General features: G+C 39.1%; 2 protein-coding genes across 3 annotated transcripts in view; one reads left to right on the forward strand and one right to left on the reverse strand.

The window, feature by feature from the left end:
• RFC1 (replication factor C subunit 1) overlaps positions 1 to 21,473 on the forward strand; it is a 34,937-nt gene extending 13,464 nt beyond the window's left edge. Inside the window, exons 5-25 of the mRNA XM_071556627.1 lie at positions 4,835 to 5,067; positions 5,763 to 5,837; positions 7,709 to 7,786; positions 8,131 to 8,218; positions 8,303 to 8,601; positions 8,799 to 8,906; positions 9,409 to 9,588; positions 9,870 to 9,974; positions 11,043 to 11,439; positions 12,357 to 12,466; positions 14,058 to 14,172; positions 14,625 to 14,713; positions 15,738 to 15,875; positions 16,283 to 16,378; positions 16,543 to 16,641; positions 17,048 to 17,202; positions 17,318 to 17,435; positions 18,328 to 18,473; positions 18,942 to 19,155; positions 20,188 to 20,379; positions 20,940 to 21,473. Of these exons, the coding sequence (XP_071412728.1) occupies positions 4,835 to 5,067; positions 5,763 to 5,837; positions 7,709 to 7,786; positions 8,131 to 8,218; positions 8,303 to 8,601; positions 8,799 to 8,906; positions 9,409 to 9,588; positions 9,870 to 9,974; positions 11,043 to 11,439; positions 12,357 to 12,466; positions 14,058 to 14,172; positions 14,625 to 14,713; positions 15,738 to 15,875; positions 16,283 to 16,378; positions 16,543 to 16,641; positions 17,048 to 17,202; positions 17,318 to 17,435; positions 18,328 to 18,473; positions 18,942 to 19,155; positions 20,188 to 20,379; positions 20,940 to 21,041 (3,137 nt within the window). The 3' untranslated portion in view covers positions 21,042 to 21,473. The remainder of the gene's footprint in view (positions 1 to 4,834; positions 5,068 to 5,762; positions 5,838 to 7,708; positions 7,787 to 8,130; positions 8,219 to 8,302; positions 8,602 to 8,798; positions 8,907 to 9,408; positions 9,589 to 9,869; positions 9,975 to 11,042; positions 11,440 to 12,356; positions 12,467 to 14,057; positions 14,173 to 14,624; positions 14,714 to 15,737; positions 15,876 to 16,282; positions 16,379 to 16,542; positions 16,642 to 17,047; positions 17,203 to 17,317; positions 17,436 to 18,327; positions 18,474 to 18,941; positions 19,156 to 20,187; positions 20,380 to 20,939) is intronic.
• A 221-nt stretch (positions 21,474 to 21,694) lies between these two features.
• Positions 21,695 to 24,927, reverse strand: part of WDR19 (WD repeat domain 19) — a 42,559-nt gene continuing 39,326 nt past the window's right edge. For both annotated transcript variants that reach the window (XM_071556625.1, XM_071556626.1), the window contains 3 exons: positions 23,573 to 23,649; positions 22,809 to 22,929; positions 21,695 to 21,980 (listed from right to left, as the gene is read on the reverse strand). In XM_071556625.1, coding sequence (XP_071412726.1) covers positions 22,815 to 22,929; positions 23,573 to 23,649 — 192 coding nt within the window. In that variant the 3' untranslated portion in view covers positions 21,695 to 21,980; positions 22,809 to 22,814. The remainder of the gene's footprint in view (positions 21,981 to 22,808; positions 22,930 to 23,572; positions 23,650 to 24,927) is intronic.

A 24,927-nucleotide genomic window follows, 5' to 3' on the forward strand; every position in this document is an offset into this window, starting at 1 on the left:
GACAAAGGGTGTCCAAGTCTATGTAGTGTATAATTATACACTCAAGTGTATAATTACAGGTGGACATGGCAGTCACTTCATTTCAGTCTTGTATTCCTAAATCTTTTTCCCTCGAAGTGAAAATTACGGCAAAGGCAACTTTTTGAAGTTACCTTTGATAACTGAAAAATCCAAATATAAATTCATTTCAGGGCAGTAAAGCTGAAATGATTCAGATAAGTTTTATATTTTTATAACAGCACAGAACCTTGACATGTCAATATAGGTCAAGCACTAACAAGTGTGGTTTAAAGGGCATGTTTGTAGTACATGTAAAATCAATTAGCTTTTTGAGAAATGGCATGAAAAATCTAAAATGAAATAATGACACAAAATCTGAATTTTTAAATGTAGGTTGCAGCTACTGTTTTTTTTAAAGGAAGATAGAAAACTAGTCAGAAATGGCATCTGTTCTTTGGAAAGAGTTACAGAGGTTGAGTTTGAATAGACTTGCTGGCATTTGTGAGAAGTGGTGGTTATCTTAAAAGATAATGTTTCTAAAGACCTTAAGCAAAAGTTAAGTACAAAACTCAGTTCTGCCAAGTGTTGGGACTCTTGAGTACTGACCAATGCATATTTAAATTAACTCAAACCAGATACTACAAGTACAGACAAACACTGTTTTCCCCAGCCTCAGCCTTAGCTTGGATAGCAATACCTGTTGCTGTAGGCTGCAAGTTCTTTTGGACAGGAACTGTTCAAGTACTTGTGCAGATGTGGTGCCATTGAAACTGAAGAATGTCCAGAATATTGCTGTTTTATTCAAGTAATGTAGATTTTTTGTAGACTTTTAGCTGGGATATAGTCCTTTACCTCCATGTAGAAATCCTTCTGTAGTCTACAAATGCTGATTCAACATGCATTTATCATAATATAAGTACAAGTTATTTGTAACCTGTAGATGCCTGCCTATATATTTGGAGTTGGTGTTGTGACATCATCGTAAGAGACTGTCTCTGCCTTAAAAAATTTTTGTTCTAAACAGAATAGGAACCAAGGAATTATGTCCTCTAGGGATGAGGAACTCAACAGTACAGAAATAATAAATGAAGATTAATAAAATACGTTGTTCTGATGGCCCTCTGAGGATCTGCCTTGTGCTCCTTGTTACCATTGTCCCTGCCTGCAGTAGATTGACCCCTTTTTAGATTGGCTGTCATTTCTGAACCCAAGCCTTTTAAAAGGATCTGAATTTAAACAAATTTTGAAAGAACCTAAGTAATTTTGATTGAGATCACTTAGGGAGCAACCACAGATGTTGCTCAATAGTCAGCATGTGAAACTTTTGAGAAAGGGTGGGGATAGGAAAGAGGAACAACAAACAGTTACGGGTGAGCTGCTCTACTGGTTTATTAACCTAATTGTGCTACTGACAGTATATAAAATTAAAGCCAGATGTGCTTTAACGTCATGGAATAGCTCTTAAAAATCCTGGGATTTAACAGTTCTTATTTGTTGCTAGGGACGTTTGTCCGTGTACATTGGCTGGCATAATAGGTCCTTGCTTCATATGTAGTGTTTGCATCCAGAATAATTAAAAGCAATCTCCTGGATGTCACTGCCTGTGTGTTCCCTTAATTGCATGATTAGCTTTCTCTGTCACCCTGATGCCCAATCCCATCAGATCATGGAAGCTGAGCAGGGTCAGCTCTGGTTCGTATTTGGATGGGAGCCCTCCTGGGAATACCAGGGGCTGAAGGTTCTAGTCCTGAGGCCTTCACTGTCACTGTCCAAGCTCTCTCGGCTGTGGCAGATGAACTTTAGGAGTTAAAGGGTGGGGCCAGTTCTGTGCACGCTGAGCCTCACCTAAAAAATCCACTGCACAGGCTGGAAGGGCACGTGGGAGAGCCCTGCCCAAATCTGCATTCACAAAGCTGAGCCATACAGCTTTCTCTGTCACAGCTATTTAATTTCCAGAAACCTCAGCTAGAATATATTGTCCCAACTTTTGTTTGTGATTCAGAGCTAATCCTGGGAAAAAACCAAATGCATGTTCAGGATACTTTTTCATTGTATGGCACACCAAAAAATGCATTGATGTAAACAGGAAATGCTGTTCTCTGTGAAGTCTTGTTGTGCTATACAAATATTTTACTACAAGAAAGTCATCTAGTTGATGATGAAACTTACTCTGGTTTCTTCCTTTGTGAAAGCCACACTCCCATGCAAGGCTGCCTCAAGTGGTCACCTACCAGCTGGTATAAGCATGCAATTAATTTACAGTTTTTGTAAGCTAAAATATGGATTTTCATTTCTATTTTCCCACTGATTGTTGGCTTGCTTGCATGAATAAGAATACCTCCTTTTACAGGTTGTGTGTTGAGAAACACTGACCTGAATTGTTCAGCAGCAATATTAGGACTTTTCTTGGTATTTTCAAAGTTGTGAATGAAGTTGCCTTAATGCTTGTAAGGCAACTGGAAGTGTGCTTTGCCCTCCACTTCTGTGGCAGTAGGCATGTGTGAGCAGTTTGTTTCAAGATTTTGTTAAGATTTTACTAAAAAATTGTTGTTCTTCAATACTTGAAGTAAGGGGAGTGCCTGGAGATGAGGCAAATTTCTGATGTCCTTATAAATTTCTTGAACTTTGGATGAAACTGTAGCCTCAGTATCTGTCCCCTAAAGCATCTTTTGAAATCCACTTACTAGAATCAGGGTGGTTTTGTTTCCTAGTGACCACTTACTTCCATGTTCTCATTCTCCCTTTTTTGTATTTACATTTATAGTTAACAGTTAATAAGTGTTGTGAGTCTCTTATCCTTATTCAGCCACTTCTTCCCATCAATTGAATGCACCTAATCCTATAATTTCTAGGACGAACATAATTAAAGCAAAGCTCTAATTATTGCTAATATGTATACTGGCTTCATAAATTACTTGAGTCCACATGCTTTTTAAATTAAAATCTAATTGTACTTTGCTTTTTTCTGCTTAAGAGAAAGCAATATCCTGTTGGGTTTTGTTGTTGTTTAAAAAGTTATGAGTGAATAAGAAAAAAATATATTGAATGCCAATTTCCTCCCTTAGAGATGCATCTGTTTTATTTTTCTATCTGAACTTTCTCTCCCAGGAACAGTCAGGATCCTGCTTTGCACTTGTATTCTGCCTAGTAAGTGTTCAGTAGCAGGAAGTTCCAGCTGATGCCTAAAACACTCTTCTTACTACCACCTGTTGAGAACAGGTGAAACAAAAAATAACTTTCCTTCCACCTCTGTCTGGTATATAACAAAAATAATAGTTGGCAGACATGTGGTATCATCAAAACTTAGTGGTAAGAAAATCAATTTTTGTATTAAAAAGAAATAAGGGGATTTAAATTCGCATGGCTGGAAAATGAATGTGTTTTTTGTGGTAATGCTGTCAATGCAAGTTCAGTTATAAAACAGAGGTTTAGAACAGTCTGTGTTTATGGTATGTTAAGGGCACTGTCTAAAACATCTCTATTTTGGGAAAAGTAAAACTAGACTTCAGTTAGGGGAATGCAAATGAGACACCTCTGTTTCTTTTCCTCTAAAGTCTTTGCACTGCTTTATTACTGTCTGAAGTTCATTTTGGGGACTTTCTTGCAGTTTACTTACATGCTTTGAGATTGTAGAAGAATTCACAAAGACAGTGCTTTTTCACTAACCAAGAAGTTTGTGGAGTGATGTTTGTCCTCTGTGCTGTAGTATTAATGTCTTGTGTGGCAGTGGTGTATGTGAGGGTTTGGATGCTTCAGTGGCAGGGTTCCATTTGTGTTACTGTCAGTAAGGCTTTGTGACACAGAACTCTCTGAAGTCTCTGGTAATCTTTTTTTGTTGATTGTCTGGGGGAAGAGTTCAGGTGCAGAATGAATATAAATGGCCATCAAACCCTCTTTCTCTTTTTCATTGCTGGACAGACCATGTCCTGGTTATTGCAGAAAGGTCCTAAAAGGAAAGATTGCATTTTTGTTCAGAGTTCTGCAGGATAATTCTTAATGAGACTGTGTGTGCTGCTTTTGCTCCTCCTTTTAAATTGAAAAATCTGTTTTGTTTTGCTGGTCTCTTGTCTAATTTCTGTGTTATATGAAATGGCTGCATTTCTTTAAGATGGTTTTGATTGTACTGGAAAGAGAGTGTGTTAAAGTGCAGAGATGTATATAGGATAGTTAATAACAACTCTGACTGAAATGGAAAAAATAAAAAATGGAGTTGAAGTGTTTCTGCCAAAACATTCATAGACCATGAGCAGTACTTTAAAAATAACTAGTAAGCTTATCCAAGAGACTTTTTTTTGTAAAAATAAAATGTTCTGATAGTTTCCCCTGGTTTATAATATAAGATTGAGAGATTCTTAAGAATATACATGTCTTCAAAGCCTATATTAGCTCCTCTGTTGATGAATTTTATAATAAAATAAATCTTTGTACTGCACCTAAAATTTGAAGAATTGTGTTGTTCAATTTGATGTTGCATTAATTAAGGAGAGAGTTCAAATTTCAGCGATCTAGATCTTCTGTTTGTTGTTATTCCCATTTTAGAAGGGAAGGCATTCTTTGTAAACTTCTCTAAATGAGAGGTAATGTATGAGCACAAGTAACAAATGTCATGTTACTTCTGTACTGAATCTACTCAGACTCGAGTTACACTATTTAAGATGATAAATACTATTGTGTTATGCAACTCAGCCTTTTTTCCCAAATAACTTCTAAACACCTGTAGCATTTTTTAAGAGGATGCGAGTTGTGATAATTTGCCAAAACAGTTCTCTTGACAATTCCATTATTAGAATCTAAATTCATGTACCATAAGTAACAGACTACTCTTCATGTTTAGATGAAGATGATGACTTTGTCAATAAAAGAATTTCCCTGAAACCCAAGGAGAATGGGATGTCAGCGATTGGTTGTCCAGGAACAAATACCGTGAAAAAGGAAGGTGCAAAACCATCAGCTAAAAGCAAACCACTCTCTCCAGTGAAACAGACTCCTACCTCTGCACTTGACTTCTTTGGAACAAGTAGTGTCCAGCGATCAGAAAAGAAACTGGTAGCCAGTAAAAGGAAAGAAGTGAGTACTGATGATGTTTCTTTAGGCTGATCAAAGTGGCCAGTTTAATGACTGTGAGGAGGTACTGAACTGCTTGTCCTACCTAATGTTACTTTGTAACTATCACTGGAGGGGAGGTTTAGTTCTGATGAGATGTGTGTGCATATCAAGTCCTCAAATACAAGCTTAGATAACATTTCCACGTTTCATAAGATAGCACAAAGTTAAAAGTCGTATTTTCTGTATTGCTTCTTCTCATGTGACTTTTCTTGAAATTAAGTTGTTTTCTGATCCTAGCTTATATTTGAGGGTGGAGGAGCAGATGGGAGAGGAAGGAGATTGTTTTCCTGATCTTTCTGGCACATACACTTGTGGAATAACAAAGCACTAAGTAGAGTGTGGAGGAAATGAAAAATTTACAGTGTAGTTACTGGTATCTTTCAAACAGGCCAACTGTGGTGGCTTCAGAGATGTTCAGCATTGTTTGAAGTAGTCAGACATTTACCTTATAGCATGGTTTTGCTTTGAATAATAAAATACCTTGAAAAGAGCCTTGTTTAATAATGTTTAGGTTAGAGAGCTAGAAATGAAATGTTGCGTGTCTCATTCCTAGTCCTTTTCTAGAAGCACACAGAATAAGTCTGTGCACATTAGATGATTATAATTGACACAGTAATGGGGGAACTGAACAGTTGGTCTTTTTTTCTTGAATACAGCCTTCAGAAAGCAGAGACAGCACACTAGATGATGAGGCCATTGCTAGGCAACTGCAGCTTGAAGAAGATTCAGAGGTAAAAGCTCTATAAATTTACTATGTTAAATTTCCTGCTCTATGTCAAGAGCAGTTTGTTTAACTTAAAACTGTTTTTCAATAAGAAAATAATGATGGACTTTCCAGATATGCTATGAGTAAGTGTAATAAAATTCATCTGTGTACTTAACTTTTGCACACATGTGCAAACATAGTCCCACAGTTATTTTTATGGGCATTATTTCAGTTACATAAATAGAACACATCACTTAATCTATTTTCTCTCTATCCAGACTTTATTTGTGCAGTTGATGTGCCTATAATAATCTTGCTTTCTTGAATTCACTTTCTGCTTCCTCATGTTTTGGTAGTGCTTTGAAGGTGCTTTGGTTTTTTCATTCCCTGGAGTGAAAAATTAAAAGCCGTTGCCATCCATAATTTGTTTCACTTATCTTCCAAATTTTCTTATAGTTGAGAAAAATGTGAATGGCCCTTTGTGTCTTAAACTTTTCTATTTGAATCAGTACTAATATGACAGAAAGGTGCACTTGTCATATGTATTTATTACTTGTTTTTGGGAAAATTTGATTGCAATATATTGGTATTATGAGTATTATGTGAAATAAATATATTGTACACACAAATCTATACCTCTTAAAGGTCAAGAGTGTGATCAAATGAATCTGGGTTTGACCTGTGAGAAAGGTAAACAACCTGTCAGGAAAACCAAGATGTTCTCTTTCATTTGAACAGATTTTATCTATAACACTGACAGTGTATACACATACAGACATCAATGTACTTTATATCAGGTGTATCTCTGCCTCTGCATGGTTTGGGTTCAGTAGTCACTGCATTGCCCCTTTCTCACTGAACACAGGGAAGGAAGGTGCATTTCATTGCTGTGAGGACATAAAAACAATGCCTGTGGCATATTGGGTTTTATAAAGTCATCTATTGGAATCTTTGACTATGTCATATCAGACTTCAGAACAGTTAGGAAAGTATTTGTTGTTTTCTTTTGTTAAAACAATAGTCAGTACTTACTGGCAATAATATACATTGTTCAGGAACAGAAAGGGTTTTCTTACCCAAGATGCTGTACTGGATAGGAAAGGTAACTGTTCATCAGTTATCACTGTAGATGTCACATTTATTTTTTTAGGTAAAATAAAAATGGAAACCAAACTGACTTTGTTTTTTTTTACAATTAATAAATAACTCACAGATTCAAAGTGCACTATTTGTTCTTAATGGGTTTTTTTCTCTAAAAGAAAATAAGTTGTGTGAATAGAAATAATAAAAAGTATACATATCAATAAAGTATAATAATAATAAAAGTGTAAATAATAAAAAGTATATTGGCTTTGCTAAAGTAAACAGAACTGACAAGAAAAGCAGGGCTAAGGGTAGTAAATAAATTCTCCAAAACTGTCAAAATTTTTTTAATCTATATGTTGCAGTAAACAAAACATTTATTCTGGAGACATCTTTATTTTTGACAGTCACTGTTCCTACTTGTCTTTTGGGACATTTTGGAAGTTTGGAAGTTTTGTGAAGCCAGCAGGTTACATCTTGGTGCAGGGTGGGTTTTGTGAGATGCTGCCTTCAAGTCTTGGGTGTTTATTAAAAAAAAAGGGCACACAACAATAAAAAATGTGAAGGAACAAGAAACCTCTTTGAAAAAAGCTTATACAGGCACATTAATATTTCTAGTGCAATAAATCTGAACTCAGTTTCTCTCACCAGTCCCTCTTTTTTGGGGAAACAAGTAATTCTTCAGTGCAAATTTCAGAAATTCATTTGCCTCTGGTAAGACACCCTTTTCCCAGCTAGGAGTTTTTAAAAAATATACTTTAATTAGAACTTGTTAGACATAAGCCTAAAAATCTTTTTCTTTTTTTGTTTCAGCTGGAGAGACAGCTTCATGAAGATGAAGAATTTGCTAGAACTTTGGCCATGCTGGATGAAACACCGCAAAAGAAAAAGGTTGAATTGTTTTTAACTTCAGCTTTTAGAAATTGCATTGCTGGGAGTGTCTTTAACTAGACACCTTTGTTTTGGAACATCCATACAAATGAATTCAAACCAGCAAGATTAGTATTTTCATGAAAATAGCATACTCACTTTTTATTCTTCCCTTCTGCATTTTCCTCACTTGGTAAATAGTGTCCTGTCTAATCAGACAGCAGGCATTGTCATATCTGTGTGTGCTCTGTGCCTCTGTTGGAAAGGTATTTTAAGCTCTAGTTACAACTGTGTGAAGTGTGCTGATGTATCCCAGTGGTAGTTGGGACACACGTCTCTGACTTTGGCACTGTGTGTTTATTTAGGCTCGGAAAGATACAGGAGGAGAGCAAACTGTGTTGAGCATCAACAGCAGTCCTAACGCGACAGCAGGATACAAGCAGTCAGAGAGAGGTAGGACACACAGTATGACTAATTTGTAATATTAATGTGGTACATATTTATATATGAGCTCTTCTCCTTCTGCCTCCTTTCAAGTGAAAGCAACAGATTCAACAGGGGAAGCAAAGAATGACACTGCGAAGACGCAAACTAAATCTGAGCAGTCAAAAGGCTTTAATTTATCGCCACAATCATCTGATGGTAAAACAGGAAGAGCATTGGCAGATAAGACCTCGCCTTTGAAACCTGCCTCTGGGTTTGTGTCTCTGAAACAAAAAGAGAATGCTGAAAAGGAAAAAGGTGCTCAAAATTTAGTATCGAAAGAAAAAACGACTTCAGGGAAAGAAGAGAAGACAACACCAAAGAAGGAAAAAATTTCTCCCAAGAAGACTGAGGTAGGAGCTATCAAAATTAATGTAGCTCTTGTGGTGGAGTTTGCAAAGCAAGCTTCAGTATACCATGTAAATAGACTAAAAACAAGTGTTATAACTCTTATTTCCTTTGCTGCATAAAAATCTCTTAAGCTGTGGTGCTTGAGTTTATTTTGCTGGTTTTATATATGAGTATTACTTTTTTTTCTCTCCTGCCACAGTCTGTAAGTCCTGAGGACTCTGAAAAGAAGCGAACCAATTACCAAGCCTACCGAAGCTTCCTTAATCGTGAGGGTCCAAAAGCGCTGGGTTCCAAAGAGATACCTCAAGTAAGTTCGGCTACAGCAGGATTCTGTAGGTAGAAATGGAGTGCAAAGTGGACTTACTGCTGTAAGTGGTCTACCAAGTATCAGTTGAACTGTTAAAAGCTGGTGTTAGTGTAAAAAGCTACACTGTAATGGAAAGAAGTGAGTATATATATGTAAGGAGGTATACTAAGAAATTACATTCATAAGTTTGTGTAGGAAATCAAGATGATCCAAAATAGTTACTGGTCTAAAGTCGAGGATTGCTGTCACTCATTTAACTGCCATGCTGTGCTGTGCTACGTGTGTGATCAGTCACATAAACCATGTACAAAGTTTTGTTGGTAACTGTTCCTGGTAAGAGCTTTTGACCATTTAGAGCTATTACCTAGCTAGGTATCATAGTCTTATTGTCAAAGTTTCAAAGGGAACTTGACATGGTACAGGTTGAAAAAGGTAATGGTGAAGACCTACTTGGTGGAATTGCATCAGGTAACAGCATTTTCTGCAATGCTCTGGTTCTCAGGGAGCTGAGAACTGCCTGGAAGGCCTGACATTCGTAATTACGGGTGTTCTGGAGTGCATTGAAAGAGACGAGGCCAAGTCTCTGATCGAACGCTATGGAGGGAAAGTAACAGGCAACGTCAGCAAAAAGACCAACTACCTGGTGGTGGGGCGAGACTGTGGCCAGGCCAAACGCGAAAAGGTGAGCACTGCCTGCCTGAGCGAGGCTGGAGTGAAACATTGTTCCTGTCTTTGCTGTTCCTGTTCAGTATCCCTGCCAACAGGGAGCAGTACTGCCCATGAAATGCATCTCTGAAAGGAAAAGTTGCCGAATGTTCCATGGTTTTGTTTTGTTTGTATGTATGTGCATAAAATAAACCTTTGTTGTTGTGTTCCCAAACATAGTTTTTGCTGGAAAACAGTTTGAAATGAATTATGTAACTCCTAACTTGACTTCACATTTAATTCTTTCTTTTTCTCCAGGCATCAGCTCTAGGTACAAAAGTTATTGATGAGGATGGCTTGTTTGATCTTATTCGAACTATGCCAGGCAAAAAGTCCAAATATGAGCTTCTGGCTGAAACAGAGGTTTGTTTATTATAAATTGAGGGGTTTGGGGTTTTTTTGCTTTTGTTTGTTTTTAATTGAATGGAGTTTTGGTCTTCTGTTAGCAGTAAGACCAAGATCATCAGTTTGACCTTCTAGGTTAAAAGTATTGAAAGTGAAAATTTTATGTTTGTGTTTAGACTCCTACTTGGAAGCAGTAGGTTATTTTCCTACCTTTCATTTTTATACCTGGTCAGATACCTAAAATACAGAATAGAGGGGGTAATTTCATATCCTTAGGTGGTCTCAGTTTTAAACTTTGACTATTTGTTTATTCTTGAAACAAAAAATTGTGACTGATATCATGTGGTTACCCAGACAGGCCGAGTATAAAATAGTATTGTAAACATAGGACAACCATATGTAAACTGTGTGTATACGTAACAATTCTTGTTTTTATGTAGTACTTGAACTAACGATATTAAAGGTAATTTTTTCAGGCAGTACTGAAAAAACAATAACAACGCACATTTAAATTTATGCATTTTCTACGCACATTTAAATTTAGTCTGTATTGGCTGATAAAATGTTATTAAAATCTCCATTAGCTCTAGCATGGGGTGCAATCAGTACTTCTGATTTAGCAAGACATGACTTGTATGTAAAGATATTGCCCTAAGGAAAAGTTTATTAGCTGATCACTTTGACTCCCTTTGAACTGGTTTGGGTTGGACAACTTACACAAGTGTTGTTTTGCAAGAGCTGCATGCGTGTCTGGCCCATTTGTTCCAACCTGACAGTCCTCAGTTTAGCATTGTCTAATGACGCCTTGGGCTCTGTGAGTAAGGGGACTGCCCTTGGAATGACCAGAATATTTCCTGCCTCTTTTTTTGTGGGTTGTGCCTACAAAACCAGGTGACATTGTGTTGAACAGTGCTTCATTTTTCAGAGCAGACTATTTCTATATCTGCCTTTGAAGTTTTTTTATCAATACATAAGTTCTGTTACTTTCTAAGCACTCCTACACAGGTGTAAATAAACAAGCTGTTTGTTTACTGTATGGGGGTTTTTTAAATTTCTCTTCAATTTTCTTACCTTTATTGTCCAAAGGCAAAGAAAGTGGAGCCAAGACCAAAAAGGACACCACAGAAAGCTGAAGACGGAAAAAGGAACTGTAGCCCCTTCAAAAGGGAAGCTGATAATAAAAAATCGAAGTCCACTCCTGAAAAAGGAGATACTGTCAAATCTGTCAAGAAAGAAACTGCTGCTGTCCAAAAGCTTACAGACTTTAAACGTCAGACTGTGGAGGAGAAGAAAGCCCCAGAACCCAAGGGGATCTTGGTTCCTGAGGTTAAAGAAGATGGAACAGAGAGATTGCTGTGGGTAGATAAATACAAGCCTGTATCTCTTAAGGCAATTATTGGACAGCAGGGTGAGCAAAGCTGTGCCAATAAACTGCTCCGGTGGCTCAGAAATTGGCACAAGAATACCTTGGAAGATGGACAAGGTGACTGGCACAGTTAACTTTTCTCTGTGTTCTTCCATGCTAATCACACTGCTGGGTTCCCTGGACCGCTGAGTGCTCTTGTGGGAGCAGAGCAACTCTGGAAATCGGGAGTCACACTGCAGTCAGATGCATTTTTAGCAGCAGTCAAGCCTGAGATTTTTTTAGCGAAGTAGTAGCCTATTTACTAACCCCTCCTTGTTCCCCCACCCCAAAAAAGAACAGAAAACTGAAGACTTGAGGAAAAAAAAATCTATTGAGACAGTTTCATTTTTACAAAAGAAACCAGAGTAACCCAGCAGTGACGTATCTAAAATTGGTATTGTGCTGAGTGATTGATTTCTTTCTCAACAAGCAAAATCGGGTAATAGCTGGTGCCAACCTGTCTGCACATACAGTGAAAATACAGGGTAGCAGCATTGCCTGAAGGGGCTGCTGTCACATGGGGGCGAGATGAATTGTTGAAGTCCTGGCTCTGACAAGCAGTCCCTGTGTGAAGTAGACAGAGTTCGTCATCCTACAGGCAGTTTTATTCCTGTGCTTAAAATAGGATTTAAGTTTTACTTTAGTGGGGGTTTTGTGTGTAGTGTGTTTGGGATTTGGTGTAGTTTGATTGTGGTGGTGTTTTGGGTGGTTTTTATTTATATGATATGGTTGTGAGGAAACTGCTGAAATAGTTGTATTACATTAATAGCACTTTTGTTATTTTTCAGTTTAAAATCACTCCAAGTCATAAACTTTAAGCTGGTTTAAACTGCTTTCCCCCAACTGGTTAGGATGCAGATGTGTATGCATCTTTTGATATTCTTACCAGGCCTTAAATGAGGAAAAAATCCAGTGAAGTTTGGTATCTTTAGAAGCATGCATTTTGTTTTGAAGTTACATACCTAGGTAAAACCTGGAATCTTTTTTTTTTATAGCAAAGCCCAATAAAGCTGGAAGCAAAGATGATGGCACTGGTTTTAAAGCAGCGTTACTTTCTGGTCCACCTGGAGTTGGTAAAACTACTACAGCTGCTTTGGTTTGTAAGGTGAGTTCATATTGACAGTTGTTCCCAGCACTTTTTGTTATACATTAATTCTGTATGTGAGTACAGATACAGTGTGCAGGTGGATATCCCCTAAATGACCTGGGTCTGCTCTCAGCCAAGTTTCCACCTGCTCAGAACAGGGATGCTGGTGAAAATGTGTGGGTGTTTAGATACCTTTTTCAGGCCTGAGCTGAGAATGTAGCAGTGGGTGTCTGTGTTTCTTTCTGTTACATTGAGAGGAAGCATATCACAGTATGTTGAACAATCAGAAATGGTTTTCCAAAATTGTGAGTGTTCAGCACTAGTTCTGCAAGTGTGGCAATATTTGCACTAAATTTAGTGGGGATCAAATTCTGGCAAGCTTTTTGAAAGCCTGAAGTTGCAGTTTTTGTATCTGTTAAAAGGTCTTTTCCAGACTCTAAGCTGAAATATTTGGAAGTTCGTAGAGTCGTAGAATATACTGAGTTGGAAGGGACCCATCAGGATCATCAAATCCAACTGCAGTTGACAGTGCTGTGTGTCCATTTCTAAATTTGAATTTAGAAATCATCTTTTCCTAAGTTACTGGAACACTGTGTTCACACCACAGTTTGAGAATGAGAACTTCATCTTGTAGCAATACTATTAAAACTGACTTACAGATTACATATTGTAACAAGTTACAGATTATTTTTGTTCTTTGACTTAAAACAACTTGCATAGAGTATGATATTACCAGCCTTGAAGGATTCAGAACTGTCATCTATCAGATCATTGTGCTAGGAAGGAGTGATTACTTACCTGAATATTTGAGTTGTACAGAGTAACTCCCAATTCCCTCACGTCTCTTCTGGCCTAAGAGTTTTGTACCAAGAAATTGCTGTCACACCCAAAACTAGACCTTCAGGAAAGCTGGATGTGCCATCTTAGGCTCATTTCTTTCTCAAGGCATGGGCTTTTCTGCTCCCCTGGTTTGCTCACAGCTGCCTCAGGTCTGCAGAGCATTTCGGTGTGCTCCACAGGAACTGCCAACAAAACTGTGTTGTTGAGGCTGCGGTACCACCAATGCTGTGTGTGCTCACGGCTGTGCTGTGGTGTGCCCCTGGCAGGGGCGTTTGCTGGTGAAGAAGCAGCTGGGTTAAGGTCTGTTGGGGACTGTCATGCGGCCCAGCCCTGTTCTGAAGTGTTAGTGCTACTGGGGGAGCCATGTGTTTCGTATTAGTTACATTAGTTAAAAGCTGCTCTTTCTGCAGCTTTCAGAGGGATGTGGTATGTTTCTTTGTTATGCAGCTGGAAATAACATGGAGTTTAGCCAGCCGTGGCTCTGTCCCTATCCCTGGTGGCATTTCTGTTAATCTTCCAGAACTAAATCTGTGCCACTGACTCCAACCCCCTGTCAAAAAAAAAAAGTCTTTTGGGCCCGTCTGTTCTGTGCATGCTTATAAATATTTTTGGAGGGCAAGAGAAAAGGAGTAACCAGAGGAGTAGTCAAAGCCACAAACCATATGTGAAAACAGTGTTGAAAGAGCTTTCTTCTGGAATTCCAAAATATCGTGTACTCTTTAACACTGATGTACGTTCTCGCTCTTTGTGTGGTTTGTGTTTGCACCAGGAACTGGGGTACAGCTACGTGGAGCTGAATGCCAGTGACACTCGCAGTAAGAACAGTCTAAAGGAAGTAGTTGCTGAATCACTTAACAACACCAGCATCAAAGACTTCTGTTCTGGTATGTCTGTTGATTGAAGGAGGATTTTTGATGCATTAAGGGTCTGGTTACAGGAGAGACAGAACTTCCTTGTTACACAGCAATGTTAGGAATTTACCTTGTTTATCATGTGGAGGGATCCAGATCGAATGGATGGGTTAATTTAGTAAGCTGTTTCATTTCCTCTTCAATTTAGAATTAAATTCTGTTATTAGTAGAGTTAGTTGTTAATCTGCACAAACTACTCAAGAACTCTGCAGTTGCTCCTGTTTTGTGGTACTCATTTCTAGGAAGATGACATGATGTTTTAGTCTGGTCTGTGAACACAGATCCTTGTGATCAAGTGGCAGAACAAGAGTTTCACCACCACCTCAGTTGCCTAGGATGGGGTTACCTAACCTATAAAGCATTGGGTAAAACTCTGAGCAAGACTCTTATTCCCATCTCATTTTCTTATCCATATTCATTTTCAGGCACATCTTCATCAGTTAGCGGGAAACATGTATTGATCATGGATGAAGTGGATGGTATGGCAGGCAATGAAGACAGAGGAGGGATTCAGGTGAAACTACTGTAGTTCCTGGCTAATGCCATTGCTAAGAGTGCACACCAAATATAGCAGAAAATATTCAAGCCAGTCTCCTGTCCTCGGTTCATGTCCCATAAACAGAAACTCTCTGCAGAGTACACTCTGACATTGCCAAGGTCTGTGTAAGAATTGTGTGTTGGTAGAGGGGACAAAAGATACTTGCGTAGAAGAAGCCTGGAGTGACAAACTTGGGTGTGTGCACTTTAGAGCACATAAGTTCTCTAAAGTCTTTCTTAAGGCGACATTTACCTGCAGCATGAAATTTATATTCTGGCTGGGACAGTTGCCCTTTTCCATAGGCAGTAGCACTGAATAACTCATGTGTGGCATAGGCAGTATAATCCTTTGTCCTTAGCAACTCTGGTTTCAGCTTCTGAAGATTTCCTATGGTCATATGCAATATTTTGACAGTAAGGGGCATACAGCTCTTTAGTGCAGATGCAGATATTTTCACTGCCGGCATATGAGACTGAACTGAATCTCAACTTCATTAGAGCTGGCAAAGTTTGTTCTGGCAAGCCTAATAATGCCAAAGGATCAGGGTTCAGCTCTTTGGGCAGGGAAAAGCTGATCTTTTCAATTTCTACTTCTTCATTTTTTGTGGCAGGGTGCAGTGTACTCCCTCTGGGCCCAAGCCAGGTCAAACTGGCCTTTGGAGAAATGAATCTAGTTTTGCAGGTGGACAGCTCTACTCTGGGCTATTGATTCTCATTTGTTCTTGAATAATGGTCCAAACATTATTGCTGGAAGTAGATGGTGGAAGTGAGTAGGCAGCAGATTCATTGCAGCTGAATAGAACAGCAAAAAACTGGGAAAAAATGGTGATGGGGCTAAGTTTGCACTGTGTTAGAAATCTGATTAACGTAGGAAGAGTTTTATAGACTTGCACCTGTCAAGGATCTGATTTAAGGCAGGGACTAATGCTGTTTGGTATGACATTTTAATAATTCTTACTATTCAGGTTGTGTGATGTAATTGTAATGTGTTTAAATCGCAGGAGTTGATAGTTTTGATTCGACACACGAAGATACCCATCATTTGTATGTGCAATGATCGCAACCATCCCAAAATGCGTTCCTTGGTCCACTACTGTTTGGATCTTCGCTTTCAGAGACCTCGTCTGGAACAGATTAAGGTAAAAAGGCTGTGGCTGGTTGGTCTGCACTGAGTTACCATCAGGAACTTCTGTCTTTATACGGAAGAACTTTATACAGAATTGGATACAGTGCTTAGTGGATCATCTTAATAACTGTTTTTCAAAATGGGTTGTCTGGGGTTTTTTTTCCCCAAAGAATGAAGTATCCCAAAACCTTTAAGATGTCAGACATCTATCTTAAAAATATATCCAAGATGGGTTTTTTAAATGTTCATGCACTTTTTTACATCAATGGCAAGCAATGATTTGAGAGAGAATTTGAACTATACATGCTTTACAAAACCAGAAAAACATGTAGTGCTTTTTCATAGAAGTGTCAGTGTGTTCTACAGGGGAAAGAATTCATAGGAATTCTGTAGTGACAGTTTCTCAATTGTATATTACAGGGTGCCATGATGTCTATTGCATTTAAAGAAGGTTTAAAAATACCCCCACCTGCTATGCAAGAGATAATCCTGGCAGCAAATCAGGACATCAGACAGGTCAGTACTGATTCGGCATCAGTGACCATTCAGACAGCACATCGTGTACATGGACTTCAAAGTAGTATTTGAACAGTATTTTTATATATAAAGATCGGGTGTTTCTGCTTGAGTCTTCCATTTAAATCCTATCATGCTACCAAATTGTAAATTTTGTGTTTCAGGTTTTACATAATCTTAGTATGTGGTGTGCAAAAGATAAATCATTGAGTTATGATGAGGCTAAGACAGATGCCAGCAGAGCCAAAAAGGATATCAAACTGGTAAGTGTCAAATACTGGACTGGCTTTTACTGTCATATTCTGATACAATCACTAGGTTTTATCAGCATCTTCTGAACGAAAGCCTAGATTCAGGGAGCTATGGCATTTGCCATAAACAGTGGAGGAGTAGTAAATCCAGGACTGAGTATGTATTTTGATGTACTGGTCTCTTACATATTATGCAATTATGAAGCTCGTATTTCTCATCCTGAGTCCTCTGTTTAGGAGATAATTCTCTTAATATCAAAAGGAAAACACAATTCTTAAAACTGGTGAAGTTCTGGGGAGGAAATATTGAACATGAACTTGTACTGATGAGTCAGGATATGCCTGGGTACTAACTTTTGTTGATATTATGCTGTGTTGACCTGCTACCCACTGACTTGTTGAAATACCATTTATTTAGGGCCCTTTTGATGTTGTCCGGAAGGTTTTTGCTACTGGAGAGGAGGCTTCTCGTATGTCTCTTATAGACAAATCAGATCTTTTCTTCCACGATTATTCCCTAGCACCTCTCTTTGTCCAAGAGAACTATGTACATGTGAAGCCAGCTGCTGCTGGGTGAGTTACTCCATACCCTAAACTCACATAGGTTTTCATGTCAGGGAGTCCAAGCAGACTAAAACCTATCTGAATATTTCTGCTTGGTAATACAGTCAGCTTCATTTTTTTCCAGCGGAAATCTGAAAAAGCACTTGGTGCTCTTGAGTAAAGCAGCAGACAGCATATGTGATGGCGATATAGTGGACAAACAGATTCGTAGCAAGCAGAACTGGAATCTTCTTCCAACACAGGTGAGCACTTAACACTCACATGCTTTAAGTAGCATCCAAAGACTGATTTGTGGAAATGGGTGTTTCAGTATAATTTTATATAGTATAGTTCACACTTCATGTAGTATTCTCTGTTCTGCTGGTGATTAGAGGAGTTTCCCATATCCCTATTGTTGAGCCTGTGCTGCAACATGAAATGAAGTCTTCTGAAACTTTGAAAAGCTTGACTCTTACAAAGCATGGAAGTACATGGTGTGTGTATTGCTCCTGACATGCAGTTACAAGGCTACTCTGTGCTTCCTCTCACCAGGGCAGGATTTCTCCCAAAGCGCAGAGCACTGAAGCTTTGTCACTGTACTTCTTTTAATGATCACTGAAACATTGACAAGATTTGTGCTTAAAGGGTTATGGCAGGCGCCAGAGAATGCATTGTAGGTGAAGCTGGAAGGCACCTCTGAAGGTTGTCTGGTTCACCTCCTGCTTAGTGTAGGTCCAAAGAGATGAGTTGCTTGGGAATGTAGCTGAGTTTATGTAGGTTCACAGTGTTCTCTGGAAATGTCTCCTTCACTGTGTCCATCTGTTGGACATCACAGCACCTGTTTGTGTGAAGGCAGCTGCTTGTGTGACCACACTCTAAACTGAGAAACATGAGAAACAAACGGGGTGTTTTTTTGGGTTTTTTTACAGGTATTTTAAAACATGGTAATGAACAGGGTGGTACAAAAGGTGAAGCTGTAACCCAAAAGGGATTGAACAGAAAAAAGTAACTTAGTTGTCTTAAAATGAGCTTGTTTCCACTGTGGAATTTATTGACTACCCCTTCTGTGCAGACCAGTAGGGTGGGTAGTGTGTCATGGTGTCGGTGAGACTAGTTCAGTGTGATTTGAGTTTGGCATGTCTGTTACTTTTCCAGGCTATTTATGCAAGTGTTCTCCCAGGGGAGCTGATGAGAGGTTACATGTCCCAGTTTCCCGTCTTTCCGAGCTGGCTGGGGAAATTTTCATCCACGGGCAAACACGATCGCATCATTCAAGAACTGGCAATGCACATGAGTCTCAGGTAGTACTGGTGTTCTACTGAAATTCTGCTTATAGTGATACAGTTTGTTCTCATGCAGTTCATTACCTACCATTAATTCCTTGTTGTGCTTGGTACAACAAGTGACATTCCTGTATTCTGTCACTATGCTTGTATGTTCTTGGTGACATTTTTCTTAGTGTTTAATCTGGACAACAGTCAAACTGAAAACACTTCTGGTATAGTCAGCAGTACTTTTTTTCCCCCTGAAGTTGTTTCTCAGGTAGGGATGTTTTTCCCCAGACTGATTGGTGTTCAAACACCTCACATCAGTTATCCCTAGTGCAGGTGTGGCAGAAGGGATGGCACAGTACAACTTGCGGTTAGCTCGTAAGGCAGCTGATTGTCTGTTTGCTGAGGGCCTCCTTATTGCTTGTCTTTAGAACTGGTCTCAGTTGTGGTGGTTGTACAGATTTACTTACTTGACACTTTACTCTCAATTTGACAAAGAACCCAGGCATGCAAGAGGACAGTAAATATGGAGTATTTGTCATATTTGCGGGATTCACTTGTCCAGCCCTTGAAAGACTTTGGAGCAGATGGTGTACAACAAGCTATAGCATTTATGGACTCTTACTGCTTGATGAAAGAAGATATTGACAATATCATGGAAATAAGCTCTTGGGGAGGCAAACCCAGTTCTTTTTCAAAGCTGGATCCCAAGGTAAAATTCACTAGTGCATTTTTTACTTTTCTTACATATCTTAAAAAAGAAATCCTAGAATAATAGCTGCGATATGGATGTGCTGCTGAAAGACTGAAGTTGGTGCAGCTGCTTGTTAACTGTATTTGGCAGTAGTCTTTATAAACTAGCTGTCAAATATACTACTGAAAGCTCTGGGGTAAGTCCTATATGAAAGGCTGTGCTTCATTCAGGAGTCTTACACCTTTTGTTCCTGATATAAAAGGTTACTGGGAGTCAGTTGTGTCTGGGGCATAAAGTGGAACACAAAAGGACAGGGAAAGCTGGTACCTTTCTACAGGCAAGCTCCTGGCTGTGAGTTGCATGGCCTTCATGCAGAGCCCTGCCTTTCTCACCATGGTGCAAAGGAGGAGGGACACACAACTTCCTATGTGATGATGTGGGCACTGGATTAAGAGGCTCTCTTGTAGGTTCCATCGTTCACAGTCCAGTTAAGCAGAACTGCCAGACCTGGGGTGCTTAGTGTGCTGTTCCTCCAGTATGTGGCCAGTCCACTTCAGTGGTTGGGACCCTCACCTGATATGTGATCTTAAGCTCAAGTCCCTGTTGCCAGGTAGGCAGGGGTGAGATCAGATGCTCAAGGAAAGAGCCAGTAACTAAAATGCTACTAACTAAACCTGCACTACTGTCTGGCATTTGTGCCTACTGTGAATGTGCTGCTTAGTCTGGCGGGTGTTCAGTACTGCTGAAGGTGGCTCTGCTGTGCCTTGGATTACGTGGCAGCAGAAGAACAGTTTTGACATTACACTCTAGGCCTAAGGAAGAAGCATCTGAAGTTGCATACTCTATATGAGGATTATGTGGGACTCAATGAAAATGAGCCATCACCATACAGCTGTTAGATGCTTTCTGTGTCCCTTTGAGACAGTGCCCTCCTCTATGTATCTTTGACCACGTCTTTCCAGAAGAAAGATGATGTGGAATTTCTAGCTAAGAGTTAGCTAACAATCTACAGTTTCTAAGCTGATGCTCAGTTTCCTTCCAACCTGACAGGTCAAAGCAGCTTTTACACGTGCCTACAACAAAGAGGCACATCTGACTCCATATTCACTTAGTTCTGTCAAGGCATCTAAAAGGCAGTCGGGATCTGCAGTCTCCTTGGAACTGAGTGAAGACCTGAATGTGGAAGAGATCCAGTCTGATGAGGATGAACAAGATACAGTTGAAAGTGACGCAATGATTAAGGTGATTTAGTTTCCTCAGTATTAAACCACCATAATAAAGTGTTGTGGTATTTTTGTTTGGTTTTAGTCACCTTTCTGGGACTTGTAACATCATCTGAGTGAATTAAGAAAAAAAAAGTATTAGATATATAATCTCTCAAGTTCTAAATTTTTAACTGATGGTAGTGTGAAAAAAATTATTTTTATCCATTGTCTCCTGCTTGAATGTTGGACCAAAGTGAGACATCACTGTAAACTCTTGATTGCTGCATCTGATTCCAAAACATAGTGATATTTTAGGTGTTGATGGGGATAGTGCCTTTGTGAAGGAGCAGCCCTAGCCCAGGCCTTGGCTTGGGGTTATCAGAGACAACAATCCTAGTGTACGTAATGCCAGTGGGGAACTGTGGTCAGCCTTTAAGACTGAATAGTGCAGAGTCTGTGCTCTCCATATCCGTTTAATAACCTCTCACCTGAAAGGGGAGGGAAGGAGGTGACTTTCTTTAGCACTGATTGCATGTTGACTTATGCTTTTGATGGGTTGCAGCTGGATTTTAAGCTGTCTGTGTATTCTGTTTGTAGCAAAAAAAGGTGAAGTCTTCCAGGCTGCCAAAAAGAGAGAAAAATGAAGAAACAACAAAAAAAGAAGGGAAAAGAAAAGAGAAAACAAGACATTTGGAATAAAATTTTCTTTGGACACTGCTTTGCTTATCTAACTCTAGCAGGAACATGAAACAGATCCAGTGCTGCAGCTGGGAAAGTAGAACCAGGATATTGAAAGTGTTCCTCTTATAGAGGTGCTGTAGCTCCTGTACTCTCATAGGATGCCCTGCTGTACTTCCTCTTAACATGGTGCATGTTACAAACTATAAATATCCTTGTGCAAGGAACACCAGGTGCATGAACATACTGAAAATGTGATGCTTAATTATCTGGCATTTCTGATGAGTCTTCCTAGGACTTCACTACCTTTTTTTTTTTTTAATAAATCCCATGACATTGTGGTGAAGTCTTGTAAATAGTATATGATGCAAAACCCTCTAAAACATAAATTGCCTATTTGTACATTATAGAAATTAAGCAGTGTATAAAGTTACAATAAAATGTTTCACAGGACTCTTTTAAAGCTTTGTTTAAGTTCATGGAGTGTTCTGTCTCCCTCCCTTCTTCCAAGATTTTGTCTTCCCTTCATTGAGAGGTTGTGGTGTTCCTCTTTTCCTACAACTTCCCTTTTGTTCATTTAAGAGACACAGAAAAGCAGTGAGGGATTTAGTTCCAAAACTTGAGGAGCCCATGCTTGTAGGAGTTGTATCTTTAATCAAAACCAGAAAGTACTATTTAAAGAGTAAAATGTTTAATAGAAAATAGTCATAACAATTCAGAACTGATATTGAGAAAGAGAATAGTGTAGGGAGTCACTACAAAGATGGCCCTGTGATTTGTCTTTGGTGCAGATAAAATGCAAATTTTTCTTGGTAAGAATTATCAATCAGTTTTATTACTACATAAAACAAAGTACAAAATTTATAAAAAGCTAAATATTTACAGATATCACAAAGTAGAAGTGGCAGGGTTGTTACACCGCTGGGGGGAAAACATGATGTAGTGATAGAGCTTTCCTTGCTGTTTGCCAACACAAATAAAAAAATAAAAATAAACAGAGGTCATTAGTCATATCCTGAGACACAGACACTGGGTTAGCAGACTACAAAGGTTACTCAGGTCGGTGAAAAAAACCCCCAAAACAAACCTCACGAAGGGAAGCTTAATGGGGTATGTATAACTTAGCACTTGCACATTACTCTCACCTATGGCTGAGTTTTTACAGAAAGTGTCAGCAGTAGTAAAACTGCCTTCAAATGTCAAAATTAATGAGGAACTTTAACCCACTTTCAGTTACCATTTCTTGAAGAAAACCAAGTCTTGGATCTAAGTGTGTGGTATAGACAGACCAGTGCTCTCATTCTTTGAAATATTATGAGTATTTTGAGCCAATTGTTGGTGTTATCCTGGGCTATAATCTGTTAAACGTACAAGATCCAATCATGTGACCTGCATTTTAGATCTACTGCTTCCTGTTAGCACCTCTCTCTCTCCCCCTACATTTAAACTCTGGTTGGAGGATCTGTAGATGGGTGGATGATGTTGAGATCTTCAAACTGTTCTCTGTGCTACCAAAGCACAGCTGGTGTTCTGGAAGGTGTTCCAAACCAGAACATCTAAAAGATGTTAATGTGATCAGAGAGGTAAACTGAATTAAAGCACAAATTAACAACCAGGTCAGTTGCAGTAGCAAAACCTACTGGTGTTTCCACAGGCCTGATGGCAAATAGGGGTGATAGAGCTGGGTCTAAGTTATCTGGGGCATAGACCCAGGCTGTAAGTTAAGATTCTTGCACACAACTCCTTGAGAATAAGCCCTGTTATATAAAAATATAGACTAGCACATACCTGAATTTATTGGTCCTCATCTTCTGGTTGGAGGTACTCTGTGCAATCATTTATTTTCTTAAGATCAACAGTGTTAATTTTTTCAGAGCACATGGGACACACATTTTCAGTCTGTAACATGCTGTTGTAAAGGAAGGGGTGACTGGTAAAATGTTAATTATAACATTTTTCAAAGGAAAAGGGGCCCTGAGGCAGCCTAGAGCAGAGTTCTGACCTGTGCTATGTATGAAGTGCAGGACAAAGCAACAGCTGCTTCTGTCTGCGGAACAGAGGTTGGTTTCGTTTTTAACTAACATACCAGGCAGGCTGTTTGAGCAAAATTCATCAATTAAAACTTACACAAAGGAGCTTGGGCTAAAGTTTCAGCAGCTCCACAGTTCCTGACATTGGAAGGGAGCTATCTAATCCCGTTCTCACACATGATTATTACCCAATTCTGTGATTTTGTTTGTTTTGGTGTTTGTTCCTACCCTGACCCCATATCAGGCTTTCCTGGAGAGAGCTGGGAACTTGGACAAGCCCTGCCTCCATTGTCATTTCTGAATGAAGCCCTGGAGAAGCCCTGTGTCACTGGCTCAATTCTTTACTGTAGCTTTTGGCCCACCTTGAAGCAATGTCCTGTGAGTATGGTAGGGGAAATACCGAGTAAGGGGGATTCCTCTTCCACCCACCCCAGTTGTTACATGTTTTCAGTACCAAATGAAACGGTTTGTTCCAGTGAACAAACACTGGAATTCTGCAATAGAAAAAAGATCCCTACTTACTTTTTGAATTCTGAATAGAGAGCAGGAAAGTCACAGTGTGGGCAAACTGTCCAGTCATTGCGTACCATGTGCCGACCCTGCATGGAAAACCCACAATTAAGCGACAAGTGCTGCCCTGGTGCAGTGGGCATTTACTTCTGTACCTGTTATTCTGAAAAAGTCTCAGCATCTGAGTTCTAAGATCTTGAATTAAAAGCCCCAAACCATAATAGTTTTACTGTAGTTTGATTACTGTGTAAATTCTGTAAAACCAGAAAAGAATATCTCAAAGAGATGCAGTGTTTTCATTAGAATTTACCTTCTACCCCAAAAAAGAAATAGGGTTTTGAATTACACCTTTTAAAATTGTTTTAGTTTGGCAATTCTATAATGCTATCTGTAGATCTCTATCCAGAGTTGTACTACCTAAATCTGCTGGGATTTTTGGTGTTGTGTATGAGATACCAAAAAATGTCCCCAAAGCCACAGCAGCTGAGCCCAGCAGGTCACATTCAACACTCTCAAGTTTGTGAGCTTAGTGCCTGCCTGGTATTTGCCTCTTTACATAGAAATAATTTTCTTTTTTTTGGTACAGTTTACTAATTTGCTTTTCATAGAATGAATTCATATGTACCTTATCAGTACTATAAAAACACAGCAGCACCCTGAACTACATTGAAAGATTTGTGCTGTAATACAACTTGTAACAGCAGACTGTTTTGATACTTTATATTAGATATTTGAAAGTGCCACATTCTTAATGATGTTCCAAATACATGTGATGCAAACAAACTATAGCCAAATGGAGTCTAAATAAATACTGTGAAAGTATATTATGTTTGACTCATAAAATTATATTTAAAATCCTTTGTTTTTTCCTTAAGATAATACTGCTGAAGTACACCTGTCGTTCAGCTACACCAATAGAATACAAAAAACAAACCTTACATAATTGATATAAATGTGGGTTTTTTGTAAGACTTAATTATTTAGTTTTAATAAAGGATGTTAAATCTAACATTTGATTCCTGTTGGGCAGTTAAATGCCTCCCTGACATCCGATCCCGTCAGATCTCGGAAGTTAAGCAGGGTCAGCCCTGGATTAGTACTTGGATGGGAGCCCTCCTGGGAAATGCCGGGTGCTGTAGGTTCTAGTCCTGAGGACTTCACTGTCACTGTCCAAGCTCGCTCGGCCATGGCAGATGAACATTAGGAGTTAAAGGGTGGGGCCAGTTCTGCGCACGCTGTGCCTCACCTAAAATCCACTGCGCAGGCTGGAAGGGCACACCCACGTGGGGACAGCCCTTCCCAAATCTTCGTTCGTGAAGTTTGGCCACACAGACATACAAATGATTCCTGTTCAACTAAGTTCTCTT

This window comes from Pithys albifrons, chromosome 5 (genome assembly GCF_047495875.1).
Source record: "Pithys albifrons albifrons isolate INPA30051 chromosome 5, PitAlb_v1, whole genome shotgun sequence".
In the NCBI taxonomy this organism is placed as follows: domain Eukaryota; kingdom Metazoa; phylum Chordata; class Aves; order Passeriformes; family Thamnophilidae; genus Pithys; species Pithys albifrons.